The sequence below is a fragment of the Octopus bimaculoides genome, chromosome 7 (genome assembly GCF_046866305.1).
Source record: "Octopus bimaculoides isolate indiv1 chromosome 7, ASM4686630v1, whole genome shotgun sequence".
In the NCBI taxonomy this organism is placed as follows: Eukaryota; Metazoa; Mollusca; class Cephalopoda; order Octopoda; family Octopodidae; genus Octopus; species Octopus bimaculoides.
Genome location: NC_142934.1, coordinates 63,288,082 through 63,315,195, shown reverse-complemented (window position 1 = coordinate 63,315,195; position 27,114 = coordinate 63,288,082). Strand labels below are relative to the sequence as shown.

At 33.9% G+C, this 27,114-nt stretch overlaps 1 protein-coding gene across 1 annotated transcript; it reads right to left on the bottom strand.

Moving 5' to 3' along the window:
- Nucleotides 1–2,510: 2,510 nt before the first annotated feature.
- Nucleotides 2,511–27,114, bottom strand: LOC106884522 (uncharacterized). The gene is made up of 6 exons (XM_014935947.3): nucleotides 26,937–27,114; nucleotides 19,164–19,263; nucleotides 15,936–16,021; nucleotides 8,874–8,993; nucleotides 5,901–5,951; nucleotides 2,511–3,324 (listed from the first exon to the last, which is right to left on the bottom strand). Exons 1-6 carry the CDS (start codon nucleotides 27,009–27,011, stop codon nucleotides 2,785–2,787), a joined length of 972 nt encoding a protein of 323 aa, XP_014791433.1. The 5' UTR covers nucleotides 27,012–27,114; the 3' UTR covers nucleotides 2,511–2,784.

Genomic DNA, 27,114 nt, shown 5'->3' with positions numbered 1-27,114 from the left:
ACTTTTGAATAAAATGTTTCTGTTGGAAGCTAATAGGAACAAAACTAGCTTAAACAAAAATATACAGTTCATTATGAGGCAGAGTTGTGGCTGATGTCATCCAGACTTTCGAGGAGAGAAGTTAGGGTAACTGAACTAAGCTGTTCAGGAGATGACAAGGCAAGAGCTGATATAACTCCAAGTTAGCTGCACAAAGATGGTGGCGAAGAAACAAAAACTGTTTCATGTTGAAAGAAGAACTGTTGCTGCTGTGCCATTTTTTCATCAACTGCTTAAAACTCCCACTTCTCTACTTTGACAGAATACTTTTGTATTCCTATGTGTCTAGCCCTGATTGGCTGGAGTATGCCATAGCACAACTGTACTATACTGTGGTAAAACAAACAGCTTTTCTGACTCACTATATATCCATAGTATCTCACCATTAATAGTTAAAAACTGCTTTATTGAAAAAAAATGGAGAATTGACAATGCCCTGTGGTGAATTGATGACGATGAACTTTCTCTGCAGTGAATTGATGACAGTGAACTTGCTGAACATGAAGGGAGTTATTACTGCTATATGTATGAATGCTTATGTTAGGTCACTTGAGAACACTTCTGGTAACATGTTACCCAGTACAACTGGTTGCACAGTCAGGTTGTTGGGTTGATAGTGGTTAAACTGGCAAACCCACCAAATTTGCTTACTGAGAATGATGTTGGACATCCTGCACAATGAAAAAAACTAGACCTGCCATAGCTAATGCTGGGCCATGAAGAGATATCTGAAGAGTGAATGCAGCTCTATATATATTTCATTCAATATAATCAATTTCACACAGAGGAACTACCTGGAAAACATACTACTGACCTCTCACAAAGTCATGTAGTGACATGTCATGTAGAGGAACATACAATCTTGATCACTGGAAGCATGTAACTGAAAGCCCTACATGTAGGCAGCTTGGAGTGTTGGTTGCTTCTTTTCCAACTATGGTGAAAGAGAGACTTGGCAGAAACCTGAAATAAATGAGCAGTCCTCCATGGGTACTGGCTACCTGTTAATCAGGAAGGATCTAAAAATGTATTCTAAACAAATCTTGCCTAATTCTGGAACTGGCTAGCAATCCTATGGCTAGCGGTTGTCCTTCCTTTCTGATCCAAAGTAACATTCAAGAATATACATTTCATTTTCTATTCTATCTTGAACGCATTCTCTTATCTGTTTTAACTTCTCACTTGTATTCTCTTCGATTCACATTTTCCTTTCTATGCTGCTGTTCTCATGCGTGTTCTGGTGATTTGATCCTCTCCTTCTCTTAACACCATTGCCTATTCTGTCTCATTCTTTCTCTTGTTAGCTTTACATCATTTATCATTCATAGTTTATAAACATATATCAATTTTCAAGTGAGCAGACGATAAATAATTGCACATATTTATACACGTGTTAAGTGATAAGTGATGTAAAAGTTCAATAAAAAGCAAAGCTGCACTTTTCACTATCCAGCCACCACAGTTACCTCCCTCACCATCATCACAACCACCACCATGATGTTTAAAATTTCTTTCTGTTAAACACTTTTATATTTCTCTCTCTCTCTCTCTCTCTTTCTTTCTGCCTCTAACTTTTTAACCATGTAATTACCATCTTCACATTATCATTTCTCTCTCACTTCTATAAACAATATGACACTGTAATGCATCAGCTGGTACAGCATCACTACTCTCAATTTATCTGCCCCTCACTCTTAATATAACTGCTCTTCCCTCTCTCTCTCTCTCTCGCTCTCTAACTGCATATCTTTAACCTCACTACCAGAGCATCAGCCTTCTGCTAAACATTGTACTTTTAACACTCTTCCTTTATATCTCTCCCTTCAACTAACTTTTCAACCTACATAATAATTATTACTTTCTCCCACTTTGTCATTAACACTTCTCTCTCCCACTTTTTCTCTCACTCTTTGCTTCTCCCTTCAACTAATCACATAACAGTGTAACATATTCAGCCTTAATATATTAATATATAGATATCATAATGTTCTAGTTTTGAATATTACAAAATTACAGATATCACATTGATATTAGTTATCACAAATCTTCAGATATCTCAGGACGATCAAATATTTCAGTAGTTAAGAATAATTATAATTCTATAAAAGTCAGTGTGTTATCAGTAAATTCCATTTTTGTGACATATCCCCACTCTTTCAGAATGTGCAATGATCCAAGCTATCACAACATTACCAGATCCACAACATTATCAGATATGACAAAACTGTCAAAAACCCTAGAGATTACAGCCTTACCAGATATCATATTTATCTCAAGGTGATAAATAGTTAGAAATAGAAACACACAATTCTTCAGTTCAAATTATGTTACTAGCTCTCTATTCACTACTTTTCCCTTGATTGTAATTTATACTTGTATTGTCATTGCCATACTAATGGGTGATTTGATGATTTTTGTTGTGCTAGCCACTCTTCAGGACTGAACTGTAAAAAGGAAGCTGTTATGAAGTATTCTTTTAAAGAATGTTTATTCACCATTATAGCAATTTATTGTCATGTCAGTTGTGTTAGATGACATTTTCATCATAGAAAGAGTCATTTTTAAAGCATTTTTGTTACAGAGATGTTATGTTATCAATATTAGCCATTTTTAATAGAAAACACATCATTTTAAAAGCACTTTTTATACAAAATTAATGAAAAACAAACAAGTAATATTGACTCTAAAAATTTGAAGCAATTTTACATTTCTAAAGTTGAAGTTAAAATGGAACTGTGGGGAGGTTTAATGTTGATTATCAAGCAAAGTAGAGGAAGGTGTATTATCAGTGCTTCTTGCAGATAACGTGTAATTCACATCCCCTTCATTATAAGATGGTGGCAAATTTTCATGTACATTATAAGGGGGTGGGCACAAATTAGGCCCACTTGTTGCTTCCTCGTATGAAGGGGATACAATTGCTCCAGATGCTCCAGTAGCAGACTGTTGGTTTTCGGGATAAGAGTCAATGATATATTGCAGAAACTGAGGATCATATAAATCATCATCAAATGTATAAGGGTAGGCGTATTCATAATTGATTGACATTGGAAGAAATCCAGGGTATTGCTTCTCGCAGTATTCATCAGGGTTGCTGAGGTTACTCATTGTGCTGCTAACTGTTGTTACTGATACAGAACGTTGAGCTTTTGGCTTATAAGCTGGATTGCGTACGGTTTGTTGGTCACCATTAGTTCCTGTTACAATGATGGTAGGTGGTTGGTTTTCTTCTTTTATTCTGATTAATTCATAAAACCTAGCCATAACCTGTATTGTGCTAACAGCCTGAAATTGAAGAAAAATAATGTGGAATAGAATAAAACATCTTTGGTATGATTTGCAGTTGCATAGCATGGCATGGCATGACTGATAGATTGAAATTTGAATTGACAGTGTATGGCTAGCATCACAGACATGGGTGTGGGTTTAACAAGTTTGCTTCCCAACCATGTGGTTTCAGGTTCAATCCCACAACAGCACCTCAGTTTTCTACTTTAACCCTGCTCTGACCAAAGTGTCTTTTGTGTGAATTGAATAGATGGAAAGAAACCTGTCATATATATATATATCTGTGTGTGTGTGTGTGTGTGTGTGTGTGTATGTGTAAGGTAATTTATCTATTTAATTTGAATTTGACAGTTAAATATAGCCTTATACAGAAATGTTGACATAGGAATAAACTTCAATAATAATGGATATTAGCGTCAAAACTCTCATTTAAATTTTTGATATATAACCAAGGAGATCGATCTATAAGGAGTCTACTTTAGACCTTTGCAGAGAAATCTCTTGCTATATTGGTAGCGATTACATGTTTATCTCATCAACACATTGTGGAGATATCACCATATGAACAAATATATATTTATATATATATATATATATATATATATATATACACATATATATATCATCATCATCATCATCATCATTTAACATCCATTTTCCAAGCTGGCATGTGCAGGACAGTTTGACAAGAACTGGCAAGTCACAAGACTACACCAAGCTCTGCTGTCTGCTTTAGCATATGAATATAAATATATATAGTTTACTTTTCTGTTATGATCAAATCAGATAAAAATGTCCTCTATCCAGTGAGAGATAAATATTATTTAATGTATACAGTATATAGTTATTAGCTATTAATAGTTTCATACATTGGAAATGTTGTCCAGGCAAGTTTTAATAAGAAGATTGTTTGGAGACACTAGGTATGTGATTAAAACCTGCCTAGAGAACATCTCTTATGCATAAAACTATTAGTAGCTCATAACTATTTACTGTGTACATTAAACAATATTTATATATGTACACAAACACACATACATCTGTGTGTGTGTGTGTATGAGTGTGCGTATGTGCATGTGTGTGCACGAGTGTATGTATGTGTGTGTGTGCATGCGTCTGACTGGCTCCTGTGTCGGCAGCATGTAAAAACCACTATTTGAGCAGGGTCGATGCCAGTACCATGCCAATGGCATGTAAAACGCACCCACTACACTCTCAGAGTTGTTGGCATTAGGAAGGGCATCCAGCTGTAGAAACTTTGCCAGATCAGATTGGAGCCTGGTGCAGCCTTCTGGCTTGCCAACTCTCAGTCAAACTGTCCAAACCATGCCAGCATGGAAAGCGGATGTTAAATGACGATGATGATGATGTTATTATTATTATCATTATTAGATGTAATAAATATCTTGCAGATTGGGGAGAACTATATACCAAACATGTTCAGTGGTGAATGGTTTGATACGTAAGCTCAGAAACGTAGGTGCTAAATTAGATATAGGGTTCCTATTTCCCTAAGGATATCAACACTCTACATGTAAAGATTAAACCATTTCAAATGGAAATTAAAAAATATCAGAGATTTGATTCACTTAGAAGATCACAATATCAATAAAAATGATTTCTCTTATTGGCATACAACCTCAAAATGGCAAAATTTGGTTGATTAAATCAATCATAGTACATACCGGAGACTATTGATCCTAGAACAATATTTATCAAAGTTGATCCAGAGGGATTTGAACAAAGAGCATAAAGAAATGAAGCTTGAGGCAGCTGAACATTTAGATATGTACTTCTCTTTTCTGCCATTCTATCACTTTCTACCACAAGCAGAAGGTCTGGAATTTCAAGGAAGGGTCTTGTTGATTATATCGATCCCAGTGTTCCACTGATACTTATTTTATCAACCCCAAAAAGATGAAAGGCAAAGTTAGAAGAAATGCCATGAAGCATTTTGTCTGGAATGCTAATGATTCTTTTCTACTCTAGGCACAAGGGGAGGGGGGGCCAGCCAATTAGATCGACCCAGTACGCAACTGGTACTTAATTTATCGACCCCGAAAGGATGATAGGCAAAGTTGACCTCGGTGGAATTTGAACTCAGAACGTAAAGACAGATAAAATACTGCTAAGCATTTCACCTGGTGTGCTAACATTTCTTATTTCTTTACTTCCCACAAGGGGCTACACACAGAAGGGACAAACATGGACAGACAAATGGATTAAGTCGATTACATCAACCCTAGTGCATAACTGGCACTTAATTTATCGACTCCGAAAGGATGAAAGGCAAAGTTGACCTCGGCGGAATTTGAACTCAGAACGTAAAGACAGATGAAATATTACTAAGCATTTCGCCCGGCGTGCTAACGTTTCTGCCAGCTCACTGCCTTATCTTCAGTTACAATAATGACAGTGATTTTTAATTTAGGCATAAGGCAATGTTGATGCAGATGATCAGCATCTAATTTCTGTCTTTGGAAGCATCTTTTGCTTTTCTTTTAATTAATTGAAATGTTGGTGAGACTAAATGTTTTTATTTAAGGGAAATCATTTTTGAGAAATTTTCTTACCAGAATAAAACTGCGGCCAAGCCAGAAAACAATGGTACTTATCAAGACAAACTGTAAAAAATAAAGGATAAAAAAAAAGATAAGATATATAAAAAAGATAAAAAAGTAAACAATGCAGTATATCAATTTGCCACAAGAAAAGAATTCTTATTTAATGTTTTGAGCAAAGTCTTTCATTGGAAAATAAGATGTTTTAGTCACTTTAATTATATATCAGTTAAAAGAAAAATAAGGCAAAAATTGTTGTGGATGTTATCACCTTCCACTCGTTACTGACAACTTAGATTCTCTGACTAAAATTTGATGACCTAAGACTTTATAAACATCATCCTATTGATGACAAAAGACTTTGATGACCAAAGACTTTATAAACATCATCCTATTGAAGCAAAGCACTTCAGTCTCCTTTAACATCACATCTAACACATAGTCAAAACTATGTCACTAAGATATGTTTTCTTTTTCAGTAGCAGAAACTCCTTCAACTCCAAACGGTTATCCACCTCTCATAAAGTACAAAGGAACCACCTATTTGAGTACTATTTGCTTATCTCACATATCTTGAACAGAGCAGCTTCTTTGTACCCAAACATTCTGGACTGCCTCAGAAAATGCATCTTATCAGACTGATTGGTATATTTTCAATCACCCACCAATATCATTAGTCTTCATTCATAACCCATTAATACTATAACTACATGTGACGATACACCACATATCTTCTTGTTTCTTCTACATCAATTCCCACTTTTCTGAACTAGCAAGTTATTTATCATCCAAACTAAATAGTTCTCCCAATCCCATAACTGTAACCCTTTGAGATTATTTCTTTGCTCAAGTGTTTGCAATGAACATTAATCTACAGAAATTCAAGTTGACCATCAAGAAATGATATGTCTATTGCAGAGATAGAATATCAAAGACTTAAGTGGAAACTGAAATAGTTTATATATTGAATTCTCTACTTCTTTAAATTCTCTCATTGTTAAGTATTTTCATTCTTTTCCTTTCATATAAATGTAAATATACCAAATGGTTAAAAGGCTAAATTTTGATAGACAGAAACACGCTTGTGCATTTGTTTATTTCCCTTTGTCTCTACTCTTTGCTATATTACATCAATATATAAAATTCAGCTGTTTAATCATTTAGTATGTTTATGCTTGTATTAAAAGAAAAGATGGTAAATATCCAATAATAAAGAAGTTTAGACAATGGAAGTATTTGATAAGTCCAAGCTTTTGGTATTCTGGTTTTTAGATTGTAGTGAAACCTCTCTCTCTGTTATTTATTTACAAATGATAATGTAGCGGCTAACATCTAGCCTTCGGCCGCTTGGAGCCTGTTGTGTCCATCACCCTGATTGGCTCTTATTTGCATGGCAAATAAGAGTGTTTTAGAAGTAGCATATTGAAGAAGTTAATGAGAGGAAACTACACCCAAACTTGGAAGTAGAAGTATTAAAAGAAAAGTTAAAAGAAGAACAATGTGTCGATAGAGGTGGCTTGTAGATGCTGTGAATCTCTTAATCAACAAGGTTTCAAAAACAGGTGGCAGAGAAGAAGGCCATTCAATCCTCTAGTGAAGCTGTAGGAAAATCCACATGTGATTTTGAATTAATAGGGCTGACCCATAGCAGATGTTTTTGAACTCCAAGTTAGGATCTGATCAACCTCACTTAGGGTATCTGAGTGAAATTGTATGGTGTTAAAAGACTTGCAATACCCATTGATTCTAGGTCACATCACTAATGATGCATCCAAACTCATCCAGATATCTCACTTTCTCACACCTAAGCATGCACACATGCATGCACGTATGCACACACACACGCACACACGCATGCACACACATGTGTGCACACACATACACACACACAAACACACATACCTACTTACAAGGTGGGGAGGATTAATCATGTTTTTATACTGAATTAATAAACATCTAAGTTAATAACCATATTTTGTTATTGCATCAGATGTAATTAGTCTTGATATATGTGCTAATTACAAAATTAACCTTGCCAGTATCTCCAATAACATTTTGTTTTGAAATGCTATGACTCAAACAATATAAGTGAATGATCTCTCATGTTCTTTTAATCCACACACACATATCTCTAATCCCTTGCTTAGACATAATCTGATAGTCATAATCTAGATAATTATGGGATTGTGAATTTCTTACAGCGCAATAATATTTTGTCTCTTCCAGAGCAGTAAGTTGCTAAGCAGAAACTGAAAAACTATCACATAGAATTATATTTCTGTTTACAACTGGACTAATATTTTATTAAATTCTTGGTCCTCATCTGTTCCACTATCAAACTCTTTCTTCACTTCTTCCAGCAATTCCTGCTGTCAATACTCTACATTAACATGTAGGGTTTTTTAAAATTCTACATAGAACAAATCTACCAAGTGCCAAGTATTTTCTCCTCCAGCTCTGGGCATCTGTTCAGAAAGGGAGACTGTAAGAATCCAAAATGGTTCTTTTTGAAGATGATGATATTGATGTGATATGAACAGTGTTTATAATTAGCAGTAGTGTTAACAATAACTATTGATTTACTATCAATCACACATACAGACATGTAGAGGCACATGTCTTAGTGGTTAGAGTGTTGGACTCATGGTAAGATTGCAGTTTCAATTCCTGGACTGAGCAATGCATTGTGTTCTTGAGCAAAACACTGCATTTCACGTTGCTCCAGTCCACTCAGCTGATAAAAATGAGCAATCCTGCAACAGACTGGCATCCCATCCAGGGAGAAATATATACACCAGAAAATCTGGGAAACCAATCTCGTGTTCCTTATAGGTTAATATGGACTGACCTAACCCACATAGACAGACATACATACAAAATAAACACAGAATATAGTATATATTTTTTTTATTTTTAAAAATTTGACTGGACCTTTAATCACTAACTTATCAATTCATTGAATAATTATCATAACATAATACTTACCTTTATTTGTTTATTTTCCACTGACCAATAAAGGAAACAACAATTCAGGAGGGCTTCAAATATTAAGTAGAACACCATGAAAATGACCCATACAAACAGAAAAAGACGTCCATTATAATCCTGGAAAGTTAATGAAAAACTCCTGATAAAATTTAAAGTCATGCAAAAATGCAACAACAGGAAGTTTAAACAAAAATCTAAAGGTATTATAATTGGAATTTAGTTATCATTACTTCTAAAGTTGGTTATTGCAGTTTGCTCTTCTCTTCAATTATCAATGTCTAAAGTGTTAAAATGAATATTTGAGGTACCCAACAAAACAACTACAATTTGTTTTTGTTAGGTAGACTCAGGTTGGTATAAATTAATCAAAGAATTTTTTAATTAACATCCTGTATTTATCTTAAATTTATTAAACAAGTTTTAGCATTTGAAGATTTAAGGTTTAGCCCTTTTGATACCAACTTGTCTGAGTTCACCCTGGTTCTATGATTCAAACTTCATGTTTTAAAGTTATCTAAATTAAAACCTTCTATCAAAATTTCTTGTTTATTTTTGTTCAAAATAGCAACTTAATTAAGAACATCTCCAGGCACAGAGCCAATGGAAGATGCACCAGAAATGTAGCACAACCAACACCCAAGCCTGGAAATATATTAGGTCAGCTGGGATGGCCTTCAAGCAGCATCTGTACAACCACAGATCTTCTTTCAGGATTCCAGAAAGATAATTTGTCACATCCCTGGCCGGCCACATATGGCACCTCAGTGATGAAGGACCCATATGATATCAGGGCAGCTAAGACCCTATATTAATGGGAGCGGAGGTTGCAAGCTTTGTATAGCTGAGTGAGCAAGGATCTTCAAAGATTCCCTGAAACTTTGATCACTGAATACTCGTCAGGAAATTTACTGTCCCTGCATCCATTTCAAAGGCTACTTGCTGCAAGCATTGGATTTTCTGTTCTCCAATTAGACCTGAAAAGGTCCTTATGAACTAAATGCGCCCGAGGGAAAATATTCCATTCCCCTCTTGGTCCAGACGAACTGGTTTAAGGGAGATAACCCATCCTCACTGACCTGAAATGCTTATTCTTTGGTAACTTACTGACCAACTGATCATAACAGATTCCTGCCTCTCAGAGATGAAGAGTTACATTTGTCTTCAGCTTTAGAGTCTAACAAGCCATCTACAGGGCTAAGCCTTTTGCAGATACAAAACCATTGGTCACTCTATGACCAGACATGAACTTTACATATATATATATATAATACAGTATACATTTAAACACTGGAAATGAAAATGTCTAATAATTTCCATTTCCCTTCAATATGATTAAGTATATATATATATATATATATATGCATGTGTGCCTTTGTGCCAATGTTTGTTCACCACCACTGCATGACAACCAGTGTTGGGGTGCTTACATACTCATGACTTAGCAGTTTGGCAAAATGGACTGACAGAATAAGTACCAGGCTTAAAACAAAATGAATACTAGGGTCGATTCATTTGACTAAAAATTCTCCAAGGTGGTGCCCCAGCATGGCCACAGTCTAATGACTGAGACAAGTAAAAAAAAAAAATAAATGGTAAAAGATAATACAAAGCATGTTCTTCCATTTTCGCAAAATCACCACCACCACCACCACCACATATGCAAGGCAAGAATTCCATAGGGTTAAACTTCTAAGAACAAAGAAGTGAAAATAGTGACTCGTCTAAGGATGCACATATTAATTTAATTCTAACTTGACTTAGCTTTCATACACATCAGTAGATGCTTTGCTTACTGTTTTTTTTTTTTCATCAGAACAAGTATTTACCGGCTTAGTTCAACACTGATGAGACTAAATCAGGTTGAAACACTGTGTCCCAGCAGTCCACAAACATTCTGAAGGAAACCTTGTGTTTTTAACATGCAAGTGTTTTTGAGAAATTTCTCTGAGAGAAACTATCCCAGCTAATGCTACTCCACATTTGTGTACACATTATAAATTTAGACACACTGGTATTTTGATTTAAGGCTGTTTCTATCTTGGTTAGCTTTCACACAAATCAGTGAATGTTCTGTTTACTGATTAATATTGGTTGAGCCACAATGTTCAAGATATTCATTACTGAGGAAACCAAATGAGGTTGAAACACTGTGACTAGTGATCCACCAGTTTTCTGAGCAAAACTGTTTGCTTTTAACACAGTCACTTTCAACTGTTTCTCAGGAACAAATTATTACAGCTAATGCCTTTCAATGTTTGTATATACATTAATAATGTTATACACACAAGATATTTTAATCTAAAGTCATTCCAAGTACATTTATTAATTTAAACCTATAACAGCTACTAGAATACATACTATGATACACACAGTTGTAGATACTGTAATAGATACTATAATAGATAAAATGATAAATATTATGATGGATACTATAAGTGTTATAACAGATACTATAATTTGTACTTTAATAGTTATAGTGGATAGTGAGTACTATAATAGATACTATAATATGTATTATAACAAGAGCACTGAGAGAGCACAAACCTCCACCAAAGCAACACCAGCATCTTCTCAATGATTAGCCAGGGATGATTTTTAAAATGAGAATATCTGAAATAAACTCGACTGCTCTCACAAACGAGAATACGAAAAATGAACCCAGCCACGCTAAAAAATTAAGTAAAAAAAAAAACAGGAGAAATAATACAGAATCCTTGTCTGGTACCAGATCGATCCCAAAATCTAATCAATTCATGCCAGTCATAAGGCCAAACATTCATGAGAGCTTCATCTGAATCCATCCGGTGGTTCTTGAGATATCTTGTCCATGGACAAACAAACAAACATGACTGAGGACAATACCTCTGCCTTCGCTAAGGCGGAGATAATAAATACAATAATGGGTATTATAATAGATATTCGTAGATATATTCATAAATAATTTAATATATATGGCTTTCAGAAAGATTTTTTCACCCTCGCAATTGTTGATACATACACTAAACTTCCCACGTTAGATTTTAACTGCTTCCTGAAATTTGACAACACTATTCTTGATGTTTTTATGCACTCTTTCCTTTTTATGGCACTTTTACTGTCCACTTTTCTGTCTTTTTGTTTTTTATTTCATGTACTGTTTATATATTTGTTTTTCATTGCTGCCCTTTTTCACTTGTCTTATTGCTTTTTTCTGTCACCTCTTTTACCCTTTTGCAAAAAGTTGGAGTGCATCCAAGCAATATATACCATATGCTCGTTACCATAATTACCTCCGCCTTAGCGAAGGCAGTGGTATTGTTTTCAGTTGTGTTTGTTTGTTTGTTTGTGGACAAGATATCTCAAGAACCACTGGATGGATTCGGATGAAACTTTCAGAGATGTTTGGCCTCATAACTGACACAAAATGATTAGATTTGGGGATCGATCTGGTACCAGACAAGGATTCTGGATTATTTGTTATATTTATATGAAGTATTATGATCTTAAATTCACTTTCTATTATTTCTCTGATTATCTCCCTTGAAAGCATGCTCATGGTTTCCATGTAAGTTATGGCGGCATTGCTGTTTCCAAAGTTTTATTTTTGTTTCTCTATTATTAATTTTACTCACGTCTCTATCTTAGTAGAAACTGATGGATAAAGAAATCAAACTACATAAACAAACAGCAGCAAAACTGTTCAGAAATTAAATAACACTAACATATTCAGTAACAATAATAGATTTAATTTATCCTCAACAATTTTTAGTTTTACTAATATTGAATATATCACTCCTATTAAAAACCTTTTACCTTCTTGACAATTGCATTTCCAGCTCTGTCTTGAAGGAAGCTTTACTTCTTGGACTCATGTTTTTGTGAGCAATGATGTTGTTAAACCTCCATTAACAGCACCATATGCAGGTCCTTTCCATTTTTTTCATGCATGGATAAATTTTTCACTATAGGCCTTAATGGTCATAAAGACACTATATCAGTGGATAGACTGAAAAAGGCCTTCATAGAGAAAACTGTCCCTGTTCCCACTGCAGACGACACACTCACTGCATTACAAACATGGCCTGCACACCCACCTTCACATTCCATGACTACCATTGGGATCGATCAGGTACTGGACAAGGATTCTGAATTATTTGTCCATTTATTTTCACTTAATTTTTGAGAGCAGTCGGGTTCATTTTTAGTATTCTCATTTGTGAGAGCAGTCGAGATTATCTCAGATATTCTCATTTTAAAACTTATCCATGTTTCCAAAGGTGAATTATCCAAAGAATTCCTCTCAACACATGGCTATGATTATTATTATTATTATTATTATAGGATTGAAGTTACTCCTATAAACATTATCAAAATGAAGTAGATTGACAAGTTTATTTTTTTAACCTGTGGAAGACGCTCTTCCTTTTTTTTGTTAATAATAATAATGATAATAATAATAATAATAATAATAATAATAATAATAATAATAATCATAATAATAATAATGATAATAATCCTTTCTACTATTGGAACAAGACCTGAAATTTGGGGATGGTGGGTAGTCAATTACATCGACCGTAGTACGTAACTGGTACTTATTTTATTGACCCCTGAAAGGATGAAAGGCAAAGTCAGCCTCAGAAGAATTTGAACAGAGAACGTGAAGACAGACAAAATACTGCTAAGCATTTTGCCCAATAATAATAATAATAATAATAATAATAACTATAACAACAACAACAGCAACAACAACAACAACAACAACAACAATGATAAATGCCCTGATGCAGTACCAGGCAGTGGCTCTTATGGCTTCTCATCTTAATTGATTGGAGGTGTTATCATGTACGTTGTTCTGTCTTGGTATAAATAATGGGCTACAGCAAATATTCTGCTTAATACCACAGATTTGCTTGTCAGTTGTTTAACATTAACCAGTTAACCATGTTCCTTAGTGGCTGACGACATGTGCATCTCTGATCACAAGCAGAAGTAGTAGGGGAGCATCATAGCCATGTGTTGAGAGGGAATTCTTTGGGGTTTGAATAATTCACCTCTGGAAACATGGGTTTTCATTCATTACCCTTAAACAAACCTTATTCAGGGACCTTTTGGGTGGGATGGCCTACTCAACCTGAAGAAAATTCTAGCTGGACCCCCACCTGCAAGGTCATGCACTGTTTATCTTGATATGAGATCACCATGTCGTGCACGTATGGTTGTGAGGCATGTGCCTTGTATACCCTTATCAGACGGGTAGTGATGATGGGTATATTGGGTTTCATATATTTATATCCCAGTGTCACTTTGATGACATGTGCTGCTCTCTCTCTTAATAATAATAATAACAATCCTTTCTACTATAAGCACAAGGCTTGAAATTTGGTAGGGGGGATAAGTCGATCACATCAACCCCAGTACTTGGCTTGTACTTAATTTATTGACCCCAAAAGGATGAAAGGCAAAGTTGACCTTGGTGGAATTTGAACTCAGAACATAGTGGCAGACAAAATACCATTAAGCATTTTGCCTGCCATTCTAACAATTCTGCCAGCTCACTGCCTTAATAATAATAATAATAATGATGATGATGATGATGATGATGATGATGATGATGATGATGATGATGATGATGATGATGATGATAGCCATGTGTTGAGAGGAATTCTTAGCAGCATTTTGTCCATCTTCATGTTCTGAGTTCAAATTGTGCCGAGATTGACTTTGCCCTTCATTCTTCTAGGGTTGATAAAATAAAGTACAAGTTAAACTCTGGAGCCAATGTAATCAACTAGCCCACTCCACCAGAATTTCAGGCCTTGTGCCTATAGTAGAAAGGATGGATCTTTTTTAAAACGGGGGCCACATTTTTCATTAATGTTTTACATAGTGTTTTTGGTACCGAAAGACTTTCAAACTTCGTATACTTATCTATTTTGTGTTATAGAACAGAAAAATATTTTTGTATTCGAATTTATTTCATGTAAAAAATTGTCTTATTTCGATAATTTCAACCAATCACTGACGTCCATTCAGCCGATATACATTAAGTGCCGACTACATAAACAAACGATTCTTCGTTTTATTTGCTTTTTTCATTTTAAATTTGCTTTAACCCTAACCCTAACCCTAGGGTTAGTGTTAGAGTTAGGGTTAGGGTTAATTGTTTCAGAATCGTTTGTTTATGTAGTCAGCATTTAATGTATATCGGGTGAATGGACGTCAGTGATTGGTTGAAATTACAGAAATACGACAACTTTAACATGGAATAATTTATGGATTTCTTTTTTTTTTAAGAAGCCTAAGAGAAAAAGATGTTTTATATGACACATTCTACCAGTGTTCCAAGTTTCAAAGTGTTTCGTTAATGAAAAATGTGGCCCCCGTTTTAAAAAAGATCCGAAAGGATTACTGTTATTATTATTATAGAATGAGTTTTGACATAAATATAAGAATGCAAATATTTTTTGGAGAAATTTATTGTTGATTTAATCAAACCCAATTCTTGGCTATTTTATTGAGCCTGAAATAATGAGATGTAGTATGTAGTGCTTAAAATCTATCATATTAAACACAAAGGACTGTAACTAAATACCACAAAGCATTAGGCCTGACACTACTAATTCTGCCATTTAGTATTCATAAAACACACAATATAGATGCAGGTGTAGCTGTGTGGTAAGAAGCTTGCTTCCCAATCACATGGTTCCAGGTTCAGTCCCACTGCATGACACCTTGGGCAAGTGTCATCCACTATAACCTCAGGCCAACCAAAGACTTGTGAGTGGATTTGGTAGATAGAAACTGAAAGAAGCCCATAGTATGTGTGTGTGTGTGTGTGTGTGTGTGTGTGTGACTTTGTCTGCTCACCATCACTTGACAAGTGATGTTGGTGTGTTTACATCCCCGTAACTTAGCTGTTAGGCAAAAGAGAGCAATAGAATAAGTACTAGGCTCACAAAGAATAGGTCCTGGGGTTGATTTTTTCTACTAAAAATCCTTTTAAGGTGGTGCTCCAGCATAGCCACAGTAAAAATGACTGAAACAAGTTAAAGAATGGAAGAATAAAAGAATACTTACTTTAGTTAGTCCAAACATTGCACCAAGTGATACCAATATACAGATGGAATCAGAGACTGATCCAACAGTACTTAACTGCGAAATAGCTGCAAAAAATGGGGAAAAAATCTTAAATGCATTTATAATTATCTTTTTTTATTTATTTTTTATTTGTTTCAGTCATTGGATTGTACATGCTGGGGCAGTGCCGTTCAGATTTTTAATCAAACAAATTAACTCAGTGCTTATTTATCAGTTTCTTTTGTTGTACTGCTAAGATACGGAGATGTAAACAAACCAACACTGGTTGTTAAGCAGTGGTGGTGGTGGTGGTGGTGGGGTCAAACAGAAATACAAAGACACACACACATTGATATTTACATACATACATACATGTGTGTGTGTATGACAGACTTCTTTTGGTTCCATCTACCAAACCCACTCAAAAGGCCTTGGTTGGCCAAAGTTTATAGTAGAAATTACTTGCCCAAGGTGCCATGCAATAGGACTGAACCTGGAACTATGTGGTTGGGAAATATATACCCTCCTTCCCTTCCTCCTCCTCCTTACCGCCTCCTTCTTTGTGTTCCCCATCTGTTCTTATTGGAGCTTCTGGCACAAATGCCAAGCAGTACAGCATGTTGTTTCCTAATTTCTGGCAGTGTGAATTGCATCAGGATGCTGTTTTTCTCACAGACATTGCCTGACTGACCCTATTATACTGTGTAGTCAACAAAACCAATAACAAACAATGCATATGTGTCAAATTAAAAATATAAAATGGCAACAATTTACTCATTGCACCCTGTATACACACACACACACACACACACACACACACACACACACACACACACACACACACACACATGATTTGGGGTGTGGAGTGTGAGGTGTGGTGGGGTGCATTCTTCCTGCTATTCCTGTAATTACTTTTGTAGGTTTGTATGCTTGTTTTATTTGTATGCAGGTATTCTGAAAATGACTCAGAGTGACAACCATGCCCTGCATTGTTATAGGCTGCTCTTTGGCAAGGTGTAGCATCTGTTCAACCACCCTGCCAGAGATATGGTGAAATCATGGGACTGCAGTATGGTTAATTGTGAAGAAGTAGCAGAAGAGCCAACAGTTCTTACATTGATGTTTAACAGAGGAATCCTAGAAGATCAATGGTCAGGATCACCAAGCTCTATCAAGAGAGTAACTGCAATGCACCCATTAGGGGTGGCATCCATGGTTGTGTAATCAGTTAATGAAAGATTCACTATGACTCGAGTTTCCAATTCAAATTCATAATAATGGAATTGGATGGCAACAAAGTCATGAGAATCCGCAAAAGCAATGGAAAAGCAATATTTGTTTAGCCCTAGATGATCTCTAAGTAGACAAATGAGCAAAGACAATCCATCAATGACCATCCTACTTTTTCTAAAATGCGGTATTGAAGTTAACTATGGTAAATGTGTTCTTTTTTATTTTACAATAATTTCATTGCTATTTCTAAAAATCTACATAAAGGCTTTCATTGAAGTATTTGTTTTAAAATACTACTTTCTTACTTTTAGCAACTCAACTGTGAAGTTGAATTTATTTTCAGACCAGCAGACTGAGACCAGAATATTAATTGACTCTAGTACTATCACTGCTTTGGAATAATTTATATTATCTATTTCAGTCATAACGATAGTGATTATGGTGGCTGGGAAATAGTTTCTAGTTTTTTTATTAATTAGTCTAAGAAGGAAGAACTATAGGTTTTTTTATGGGCACTGGAATGATTGTGTGGTTAAGAAATTTGCTTCCCAACCATGTGGTTTCATGGTTTCAGATTCAGTCTCACTGCATCACACTTTGGGCAAGTGTCTTTTACTATAGCCCCAGGCTGACTAAAACCTTGTGACTGAATTTGGTACACAGAAACTTATAAAAGGCTGTTGTGTGTGTGTGCGCACTTGCATGTATTCTTCCTTGTCTGGACATCATGTGATAGTTATTAAAGAGTGTCACTGCCATACAAAAGATGTCAGTTGTTTCCAGTCTTCTGTAAAAACATGTCTGGTCAAGGGGAAATATTACCTTGCTTGAAAACAAGTGAAGACTGGCAAAAACGAGAAAGCTTTGCCTCAACAAACTTCAGCTGATTTATGCAAGCATAAAAAAGTAGACATTACAATAATGATGGTAATAATGATGATAACCTGGAGAGAGCAGCTGTGCCCATGGCCTTCATAGATCCTTTGTGGCTTTTGAGATTGATGGGATTAATTTAGAGCTAAATAATCTAAACTATAGAGGCTTAAATGTTTTTATCAAGTACATAATATACCACAGGTGAGATAACAGAAAACATCAATATTTTTTCAGCATCTTAACCATTTAGCATTTAACCCTTTAGTGTTTAAACCAGTCATATCTGACCCAAATAGTCTATATGTTTTATATTCAAATTGGCCATATCTAGCCTCTCACACCTAACCTACATTGACATTCTAAAAATAAACAATCACATCGTTTGAAACCTCAAAGCTATAACATAATGCATGATTAATTCAAAACAATTTGAGTGAAAAAGTATTACATTTAACAGAGTAATCTGAACACTAAAGGGTTAAACCAGCCACATCTGACCCAAATATTTTACTGTTTTTTATTCAAACTGGCCAGATCTGGCCTCTTACACCTACCCTACAATGTCATTCTAAAAATAAACAATCGCATCATTGGAATCTTGAAGCTATGTGATAATGCATAATAAATTCAAAACAATGTGAATAAATAAGCATTACACTTGACAGAAAAATCTGAATGCCAAATATCAGTCAGTTATATCTTTAATGGAGTAGATCTTATATGATTCTGAAGATGGAAATTTGGCCAAAGCAAACTCTTTAAAACCTTTAGCATTCAGATTATTCTGTTAGATGTAATTCTTTTTCATTCACATCATTTTGAATTAATTATTTATTATCCCATAGCTTTAATATTTTGATGATGGAGTAATAATTCATTTTTAGATTGACATTGTAGCATAGGTGTGAGGGGCCAGGACTGGCTAGTTTGAACATAAAACAGATAGAATATTTTGGCTGGATATAGCTGGTTTGAACACTAAAGAGTTAAAAGATAAAAAAAAAATTATTATTAATCTCTATTTATTTTATTTTATTTATATTTATTTATTGTTTAGGTCTTTATATCAATTTTATATTGAAGAATAGTGAAAAAAATTTCTGCACTTCTTATACTTACCAACATGTGCTGGGATTCCATTTCGATGCAATTTGGGGGCATGCCAGCCAATCCTGAAGACTATACATAACCATAAGAGAAGATGAAGGATACAAAATGTCTGAAATAGTTAAATTTATTCAAGTTTTAAAATTTTATTACAGAAATTCTTCACAATAGATTAAATCCTTTAAATATTTTGAAATAAATTATGAAATGTAAGTGCAAAGAAATTATATGATCATCACTTCTCTAATACATTAAATGCAAAGGTTATCAAGATTCTTGAGAATATCAACACTGAAGCTTCCTAATAACAGAAAAGTAGAATAGATGACATGATCAAAAGAACAGTTATTGAATATTTTAGAACAAGTTAGGAAAGGCATCTTGCCGTAGAAACCATGCCAAATCAGACTGGAGTCTGGTGCAGTCTTCCAGCTTTCCCACCCTGGTCAAACTGTCCAACCCATGCCAGCATGGACATCAGACATTAAATGATGCTGCTGCTGCTGTTGATGATGATGTACCAAGGAACATAAATAATCTAAGGAGTTTTAGAATCTTATACATGAGATATATGTAATACCTGTAGTAATAGGATCTCTAAGTAATAGAATTTGTGTGGAAATCTACCAATAGTGGTAGCTGAAGTGCTCAACCTCAGTGCTCTACTAATATTCATTTTATTGAACCTGAAAGAATAAAAGGCAAAGTCAACCTTGGTGGAACTTGAAATGAGAAATACAGCGAACCATTTTGTCTGATGTAGTAATGATTCTACCTGTTCACTACTGTAAAGATAATAATAATAATAATCCTTTCTACTAAAGGTACAAGGCCTGAAATTTTGGAGGAGGGGACTAGTTGATTACATTGACCTCAGTGTTTCACAAGTGCTTAATTTATCAACCCCAAGGGGATGACAGGCAAAGTAGATCTTGGCAGAATTTGAACTCAGAATGTAAAGATGGATAAAATGCTGCTAAGCATTTTCCCCAGCATGCTAACAATTCTGCCAGTTTGCTGCCATTAATAACAACAACAACAACAACAACAACAATAATAATAATAATAATAATAATAATAATTATTATTATTATTATTATTATTATCATCATCATCATCATCATCATCATCATCATCATCATCATCATCATCATCATCATTATTATTATTATTATTTCAAATTTTGGCACAAGGCCAGCAATTCTGGAGTAGGGGCTAAGTCAATTACATTGATCCCCAGTGTTCTACTGGTACATATTTTATCGACCCCAGAAGAATGAAAGGCAAAGCTGACCTGGGTGGAATTTGAACTTGGGCTTTTGTCTAGCATGCTAACAATTCTGCCAGCGTACCACATTAATAATAATAATAATAATAATAATAATGGTTTCTGATTTAGGCTCAAGGCCAACAATTTTTTAGATCGAGATCAGGCAATGTCTTCCACCCCAGTACTTGACTGGTACTTTATTTTATGTACTCCAAATGAATGAAAGCCAAAGTTGACCTCATGGGGATATGAAATCACAACATAAAGAATCAAATAAAATGCCACAATGCATTATTCACTCCATTCGGGACTGCCATGTTGGCTTGGCGATAACTATTAATTTCCAGTACCGCTGCCGTAGTCTCCTTTAGAGAGACTTAGAAATATTAATAACTATATATATATATATATATATATATATATATATATATATATATATATATATATATATATATATATATATATATATATATGTATGTATGTATGTATGTATGTATGTATGTATGTATGTAATGTATGTATGTATGTATAAGTCATGGTCAAATTTAATAAGTAGCTTGCTTATATATATGCCAGCTCATGGAATAATAATAATGATAATAATGCTGATGATGATGATAACGATGACAACAATGAGAATGACAAAGATGATGATTACCATTGTTATTATCATCATCGTCATCATCATGAGGAGGATTATTTTATTCAATATAAAGAGTAAGGGCATTTACAAAAGTGAATATTTAAAAATATCTTACAAAATGAAATAGAAATGTGTGTGTGTGTGTGTATATATATATATATATATATATATACATATATATATATGAGATAAAAAATGCTAAAAAAAACTCCAGAAATAAATTAGAAAAAATAACAATAAATAGTCCAAATCAGCAGATCAATTCTATTTCATATATTTTTTTTAAATCCCATACTTAAATTGGAACCAATTACCAATTTGTCATCATTCATCTATTTAATACAAAATATAAATGCCACTCCAGATAAATGTATATAATACACATATGTGTATGTATGTATATATAAATATATATGTGTGTTCACATGTGCCTAAGTGTGTGTGTGTATGCATATGTGTGTATGTATGTATTTATGTACTTATGCATGTAGATATGTACATATGGAGGGAAATGAGACAAGAATTGACTCTCCATGAATAGAGCACAGAATGAAAAAATTTAAGTAGTATTATGTAATTTTTTAAAAAAATCCAGACATTTTATATCTTCTTATATGAATAAATAAAGAAAAGATACCTCTGCTCTATCCACCTAAATTTTATCATTTATCATTTATGCTAATTTAGAAAGTGAATTCATATATATATATATATATATATATATAATCACAGACAAACACACACACACACACACATACATGAGGTACTGCTTCCAGAATTTTAGCGTGCCAGAGTTGAGACATTTGAAAATAACCCCAATGTAATCGGTAGAACTGTACGCACGTCAAATTTTATGAAGACAATTTGTGTATAGTTCTGCAAATTATATTGATTTTAGAACAATTGTGCTGACGAACCACGGACGTTTTTACGTAAGTAAAAAATGTTGATGGCAAAACCAGTACACAATTAATTCTTTATTTTGTATATTTTTCCTTTTGTCCTGCCTGCCTATGCTCTGGTGTTTGCTGAATTTTTTTCTGGAGAACATTATTTTTCTTTGTAGTTGGGTCGTTGATGACCTCATTCTAGCATATTAGATGTCCACCTAGTGGTCATCCCTTCTTATACGCATGTAATACAATTTTTATGAATTATCAGATTTTTATATGCTAGACCACTGGTTTTAAATTGAAATTAATATTCAATTTATCACCCTCAGTATATATGTATATATATATATATATATATATATATATATATATATATAGAGAGAGAGAGAGAGAGAGAGAGAGAGAGAGAGATACAAACACATACATATATATGTGTGTGTATATGTATGTATGTATGTATGCATATTTATATATATGTAAGGTCTAGGCTTATCAATGAAAGATGATATCACTTTAGTAGATCAAGTTTTAAGACATTAGTTTCAGTTAGGCAACACTTCATCTTAGTCTGCTTCCCAAGCTAAAAATAGCAGCCACACTCAATAAAGATTGAGTGGTTAACATTGAGAAAAGCCATCAGCAATAAAATTTTTGCAGATATGCCAATATCAAATCTACAGATCTGTCTAGATAATTCTAAATTGGAAATATATTGTATAGAAATAGTGTAAAAAAATAAATATGGTAAATTTGAATGAATCACAGTTTATGATATAATGGGTTTTTCTGTTCAAACTGGGTTTTCTGATGCCAAAGTCAATGGAAATTTTGATAGCTTGGTAGCAGACCTGATGCAGATGAGTTTATTTTTCTTACCATGGGAAATACCAGTGACTCTTCACACTAAATTCTTAATATAGTTAGACACAGTAACTGGCACTTTGTCAGTTAGGACAATGAGGGTTCCAGTTGATTCAATTAATAGAACAGCCTGCTCATGAAATTAATGCACAAGCAGCTGAACACTTCACAAACATACATACCTTTAACATAGTTTTCAGGGAGATTCAGCGTGACACTGAATGTGACAATGCCAGTCCTTCGAATTACAAATATAAAACTCTGAGTGGACTGGAGCAATGTGAAATAAAGTGTCTTGGTCAAGGACACTACATGTCATCAAGTATTGAACTCATGGCCTTACGATCATGAGCTGAATATCCTAACCACTAAGCCACAGCCTTCAATAGACCCAGTATCAAATGTAATGAATGGGCAATGTCTGGCTGATGAAAATTTTCCAAAGTGGTTATGTGTATTAAGCATCGACTCCATGACACGCTTTTAAGAATTTTTCCCATTCAAAATGATGCAATTTGAGAATGGAACAGAGTGAATGCCATAACCACAACATACTGAAAGTACAAGTTCCATAATGGCATGCATATACCAAGGTCCACTGACAAAGAAGTGTACCTGTATTGTTGCTGAGTGGTATCTAAGAAATCAGAAAAGGGTACTTGGAAGGCCTCCATGATAGGAAGGTGATTTAGTTAAGTGATTTGGGCCGAGAGGGAAAGGAAGTGAGCAATCAAGAAAGAATTGGAAGAGCATTGTGGCTACTAGTGTATAACATCAGTATGGTTGATAGAATGATGTGTGTGTATATATATATATATATATATATATATATATATATATATCTATATATATATGTGTGTGTATATACATGTATATATATGTATATATATGTAAATATATAAAAATAAAAAGATAAAGAGAGCACCATAAAATACTTCTCCAACCTTACCATTGCTCTCTTTATCTTTTTATTTTTATATATTTACATATACACACGCTAATATACGACTTATAATCCCCAATCCTGTTCATACAACGACTGGGGCTAACTAGTCGGTATACAGCACTTACTCGGTATTACCTGTATCCTCTTGGGTCTGGTTAAATCCAATACCCTCCTCAACCTTATTATGTATATATATAAATATATATATATATATATATATACATATATTTGTTTTACAAGATTCTTGATGTGAAATCGTGTGTTGAAACAGATATATAATACAATACATAGATGAACAAATGGAATTAAATAACTACATATGCTAACAAAATTAAATTAAATACAAAAAAAAATGTAGGTATAAACACATGAACAAATAAATAAAAACAAATTAAACAGACATGTATAAACAGGGGATACAGATAATACAGGCACTCCCCATACACACACATGCACTTACAAAACATAGACACACATAGAGGGATACGCATGCACAAATATAGACACATACAATAAGAATACAAAATACAAAATGGCTGATTGCTAGCAAGGAGGGACACACATATAAGAAAGAAGAAAGCAAAGGACCACTGATGAGGTCACAGAAGTGTGACTAAAGAACTCTGGCCGAAATATGATTAATGTAATGTAATGTAATATAAAGCTGAAGCAAATTAACACCAAATATATAGTGTGTTTTTATTGGCTAAACTGGCAACATGACCATCCCCAAATACAAAAATACATATACATACCTATATATATACATATATATATACATCCCATATATATACATCTCATAAATAATGTGGTTTTTTTCAATTGCATTAACTAAAAGTTGGAGGGGGACTGGATAAACTACTTGCATCAACTTGCTATAAAGGCAGGTAGTAAATTTTACCTTGTCTTTATTCTTAGTGCAAGTTTTGAAGAGTGCAGTTCAATTTTAACAGTTATTTTTCTCAAAGCTATAATGGAAGTGACAAAGGAGCATATTCAGCATATTTTGCTTTATGTGTTCAATAAAGGCAACAACATAACGGAAATTGCAAGGAATATTAATGCAGTGTATGGGGATCTGACAATAAGCGTAAGCCAATGTCAATGGTGGTTCCAGAAATTCTGAGCCAGAAACTACCACCTAGAAGATGAGCCTCATCCTGAAAGATCTGTAGAGCTTGACGAGGATGTCCTGCAAACCCTGGTGGAACAAAATTCTATTGTAACTGTTGAGGAACTAGCAGAGAAGCTTGGATTTGATCATTCAACCAGTCATTCAAAGTACTAGAAGAAAAACGACCATCTTTGGTCTCAAAACGAAAGGTGTTCTTCCATCAGGAAAATGCTCGGTCACATACAGCGAGGATGACATTCCAAAGGCTGGAGCAGTTTGAATGGGAAATGATGCCCCCTTCCCTCACCATATTCGCTGGACATTGCCCCATGTGATTATCATTTATTCCACAGTCTTCAAAATCATTTGAATGGAAAAAATATGAATTCTGTAGATGAGGTCAGAATAGTACTGGAGGAGTATTTTTCATCAGGGACAAGTGAATTATGGAAGAGGGGCCTTGCAAGCCTACCAGATAGATGGAAAAGCATTGTAGAAAATGAAGGAGAGTATATTTTAGATTAAAAAAAAACTTTGTTTATCTTAATTTTGAAAAGTAAAAGAAGTATAAAAGAACCGCATTATTTATGGGATGATCCAACATATATATATATATATATATATATATATATATATAAATAATATATGAATATATGCATATATATGTACATGTATGTACATACCTTCATCTACATGTACATATAGATGCATATCTGGGTACATGACGTTGCAAAAAAACATGGAGAAAATGATAAACAAGGTACAGAAAACACACAGGCCACATAGAGAACATTTCCTTCATCAGCTGCCACCATTATAACACTGGCGTTTCGAAGAGTTAGGGCAGGACACATCGTTGCAAGGGCTCTTCCCACAGACACAAATTAAATTTGTTCCATAGAGGAATGTAGTGGCGGACAGAAAACAAGACAGGAAAACGAAACAGTGAAATAAACAAACAAAGAAGGCTATACAGCCAGACGTGAAAAAGTATATATATATATATATATATATATATATATATATATTGTGCATGATAATATACTAAACATGATAATTCCAAAATAATTGAATCAGCTTGATAAAGTCTGTATGATATACTTAATGTGGATTTTAACCCTTCAGCATTCGGATTATTCTGTCAAATGTAATGCCTTTTCATTCACATTGTTTTTAATTAATCATGCATGATCTCATATCTTCGAAATTATGATAGTGTAATTGTATATGTTATAATGTCATTGAAGGGTAAGTGTGATAGGCTGGATCTGGCTGGCTAGAACATAAAACAAGTAACATGTTTGGGCCAGATATGGCTGGCTTAAATGCTAAAGGGTTAAAGAAGTTCATAACTTGATAATCTGAAGATTATCAAGTTATAGCAATTCCCTATGTTGCTATAAATTAATAAACTATGACATAGATGAATACATTCACAAATTTATTCACAATCACTGAAATTAATGAAAAACAAGAGTTCTCCAGTGGAGAAGGACTCTCAACATGGTCAATTGACTTGCTAGAAATAACTGCTAAAAATAATCTTCCTCCAATTACATCCTACCTCAACAGCAATAAACACACATATATACAAAAACAAGCATTCTCCTCCCTCTCTGAAAGATACATACACATGCAAACAACCACTGAAAGAATCATATAAACATATACTAAAAAGCAGATATACAGACATGAATGTTAGAGCACATGTTTGTGTTTATGTGTATATAATGTGCGTATGTGTGTGTTTGTATGTGGGTGTGTATATATATATAATATGTGTGAATGTGTGTATGTCTGTATATATATATATATATATATATATATATATATATATATGTATATATATATATATATATATATATATATATATATATATATATATATATATATGTATATATATATATATATATATATATATATATATATATATGTATATATATATATATATATATATATATATATATATATATATATATATGCAGGCATGTATATACTGGTAAAGGCAGAAAGTGTAAGAGAGAAAATACTTTATGAATTCAGTTTTAGAAGACTTACTATGGTGACTGTTAAGGCAGCAAAACTTTTTTTCTTTTGACTCTTCATAAACTTAGAGATGTTAATGCCAGCCATCCTGCCAAATATCTATGAAACTGAGAAAGGAAGAATGGAATGGCCAAAGAAGAAAAACGAAAATAGTTAAGTATGCTCCACTTCTGATGACAGCTTGTTGTAT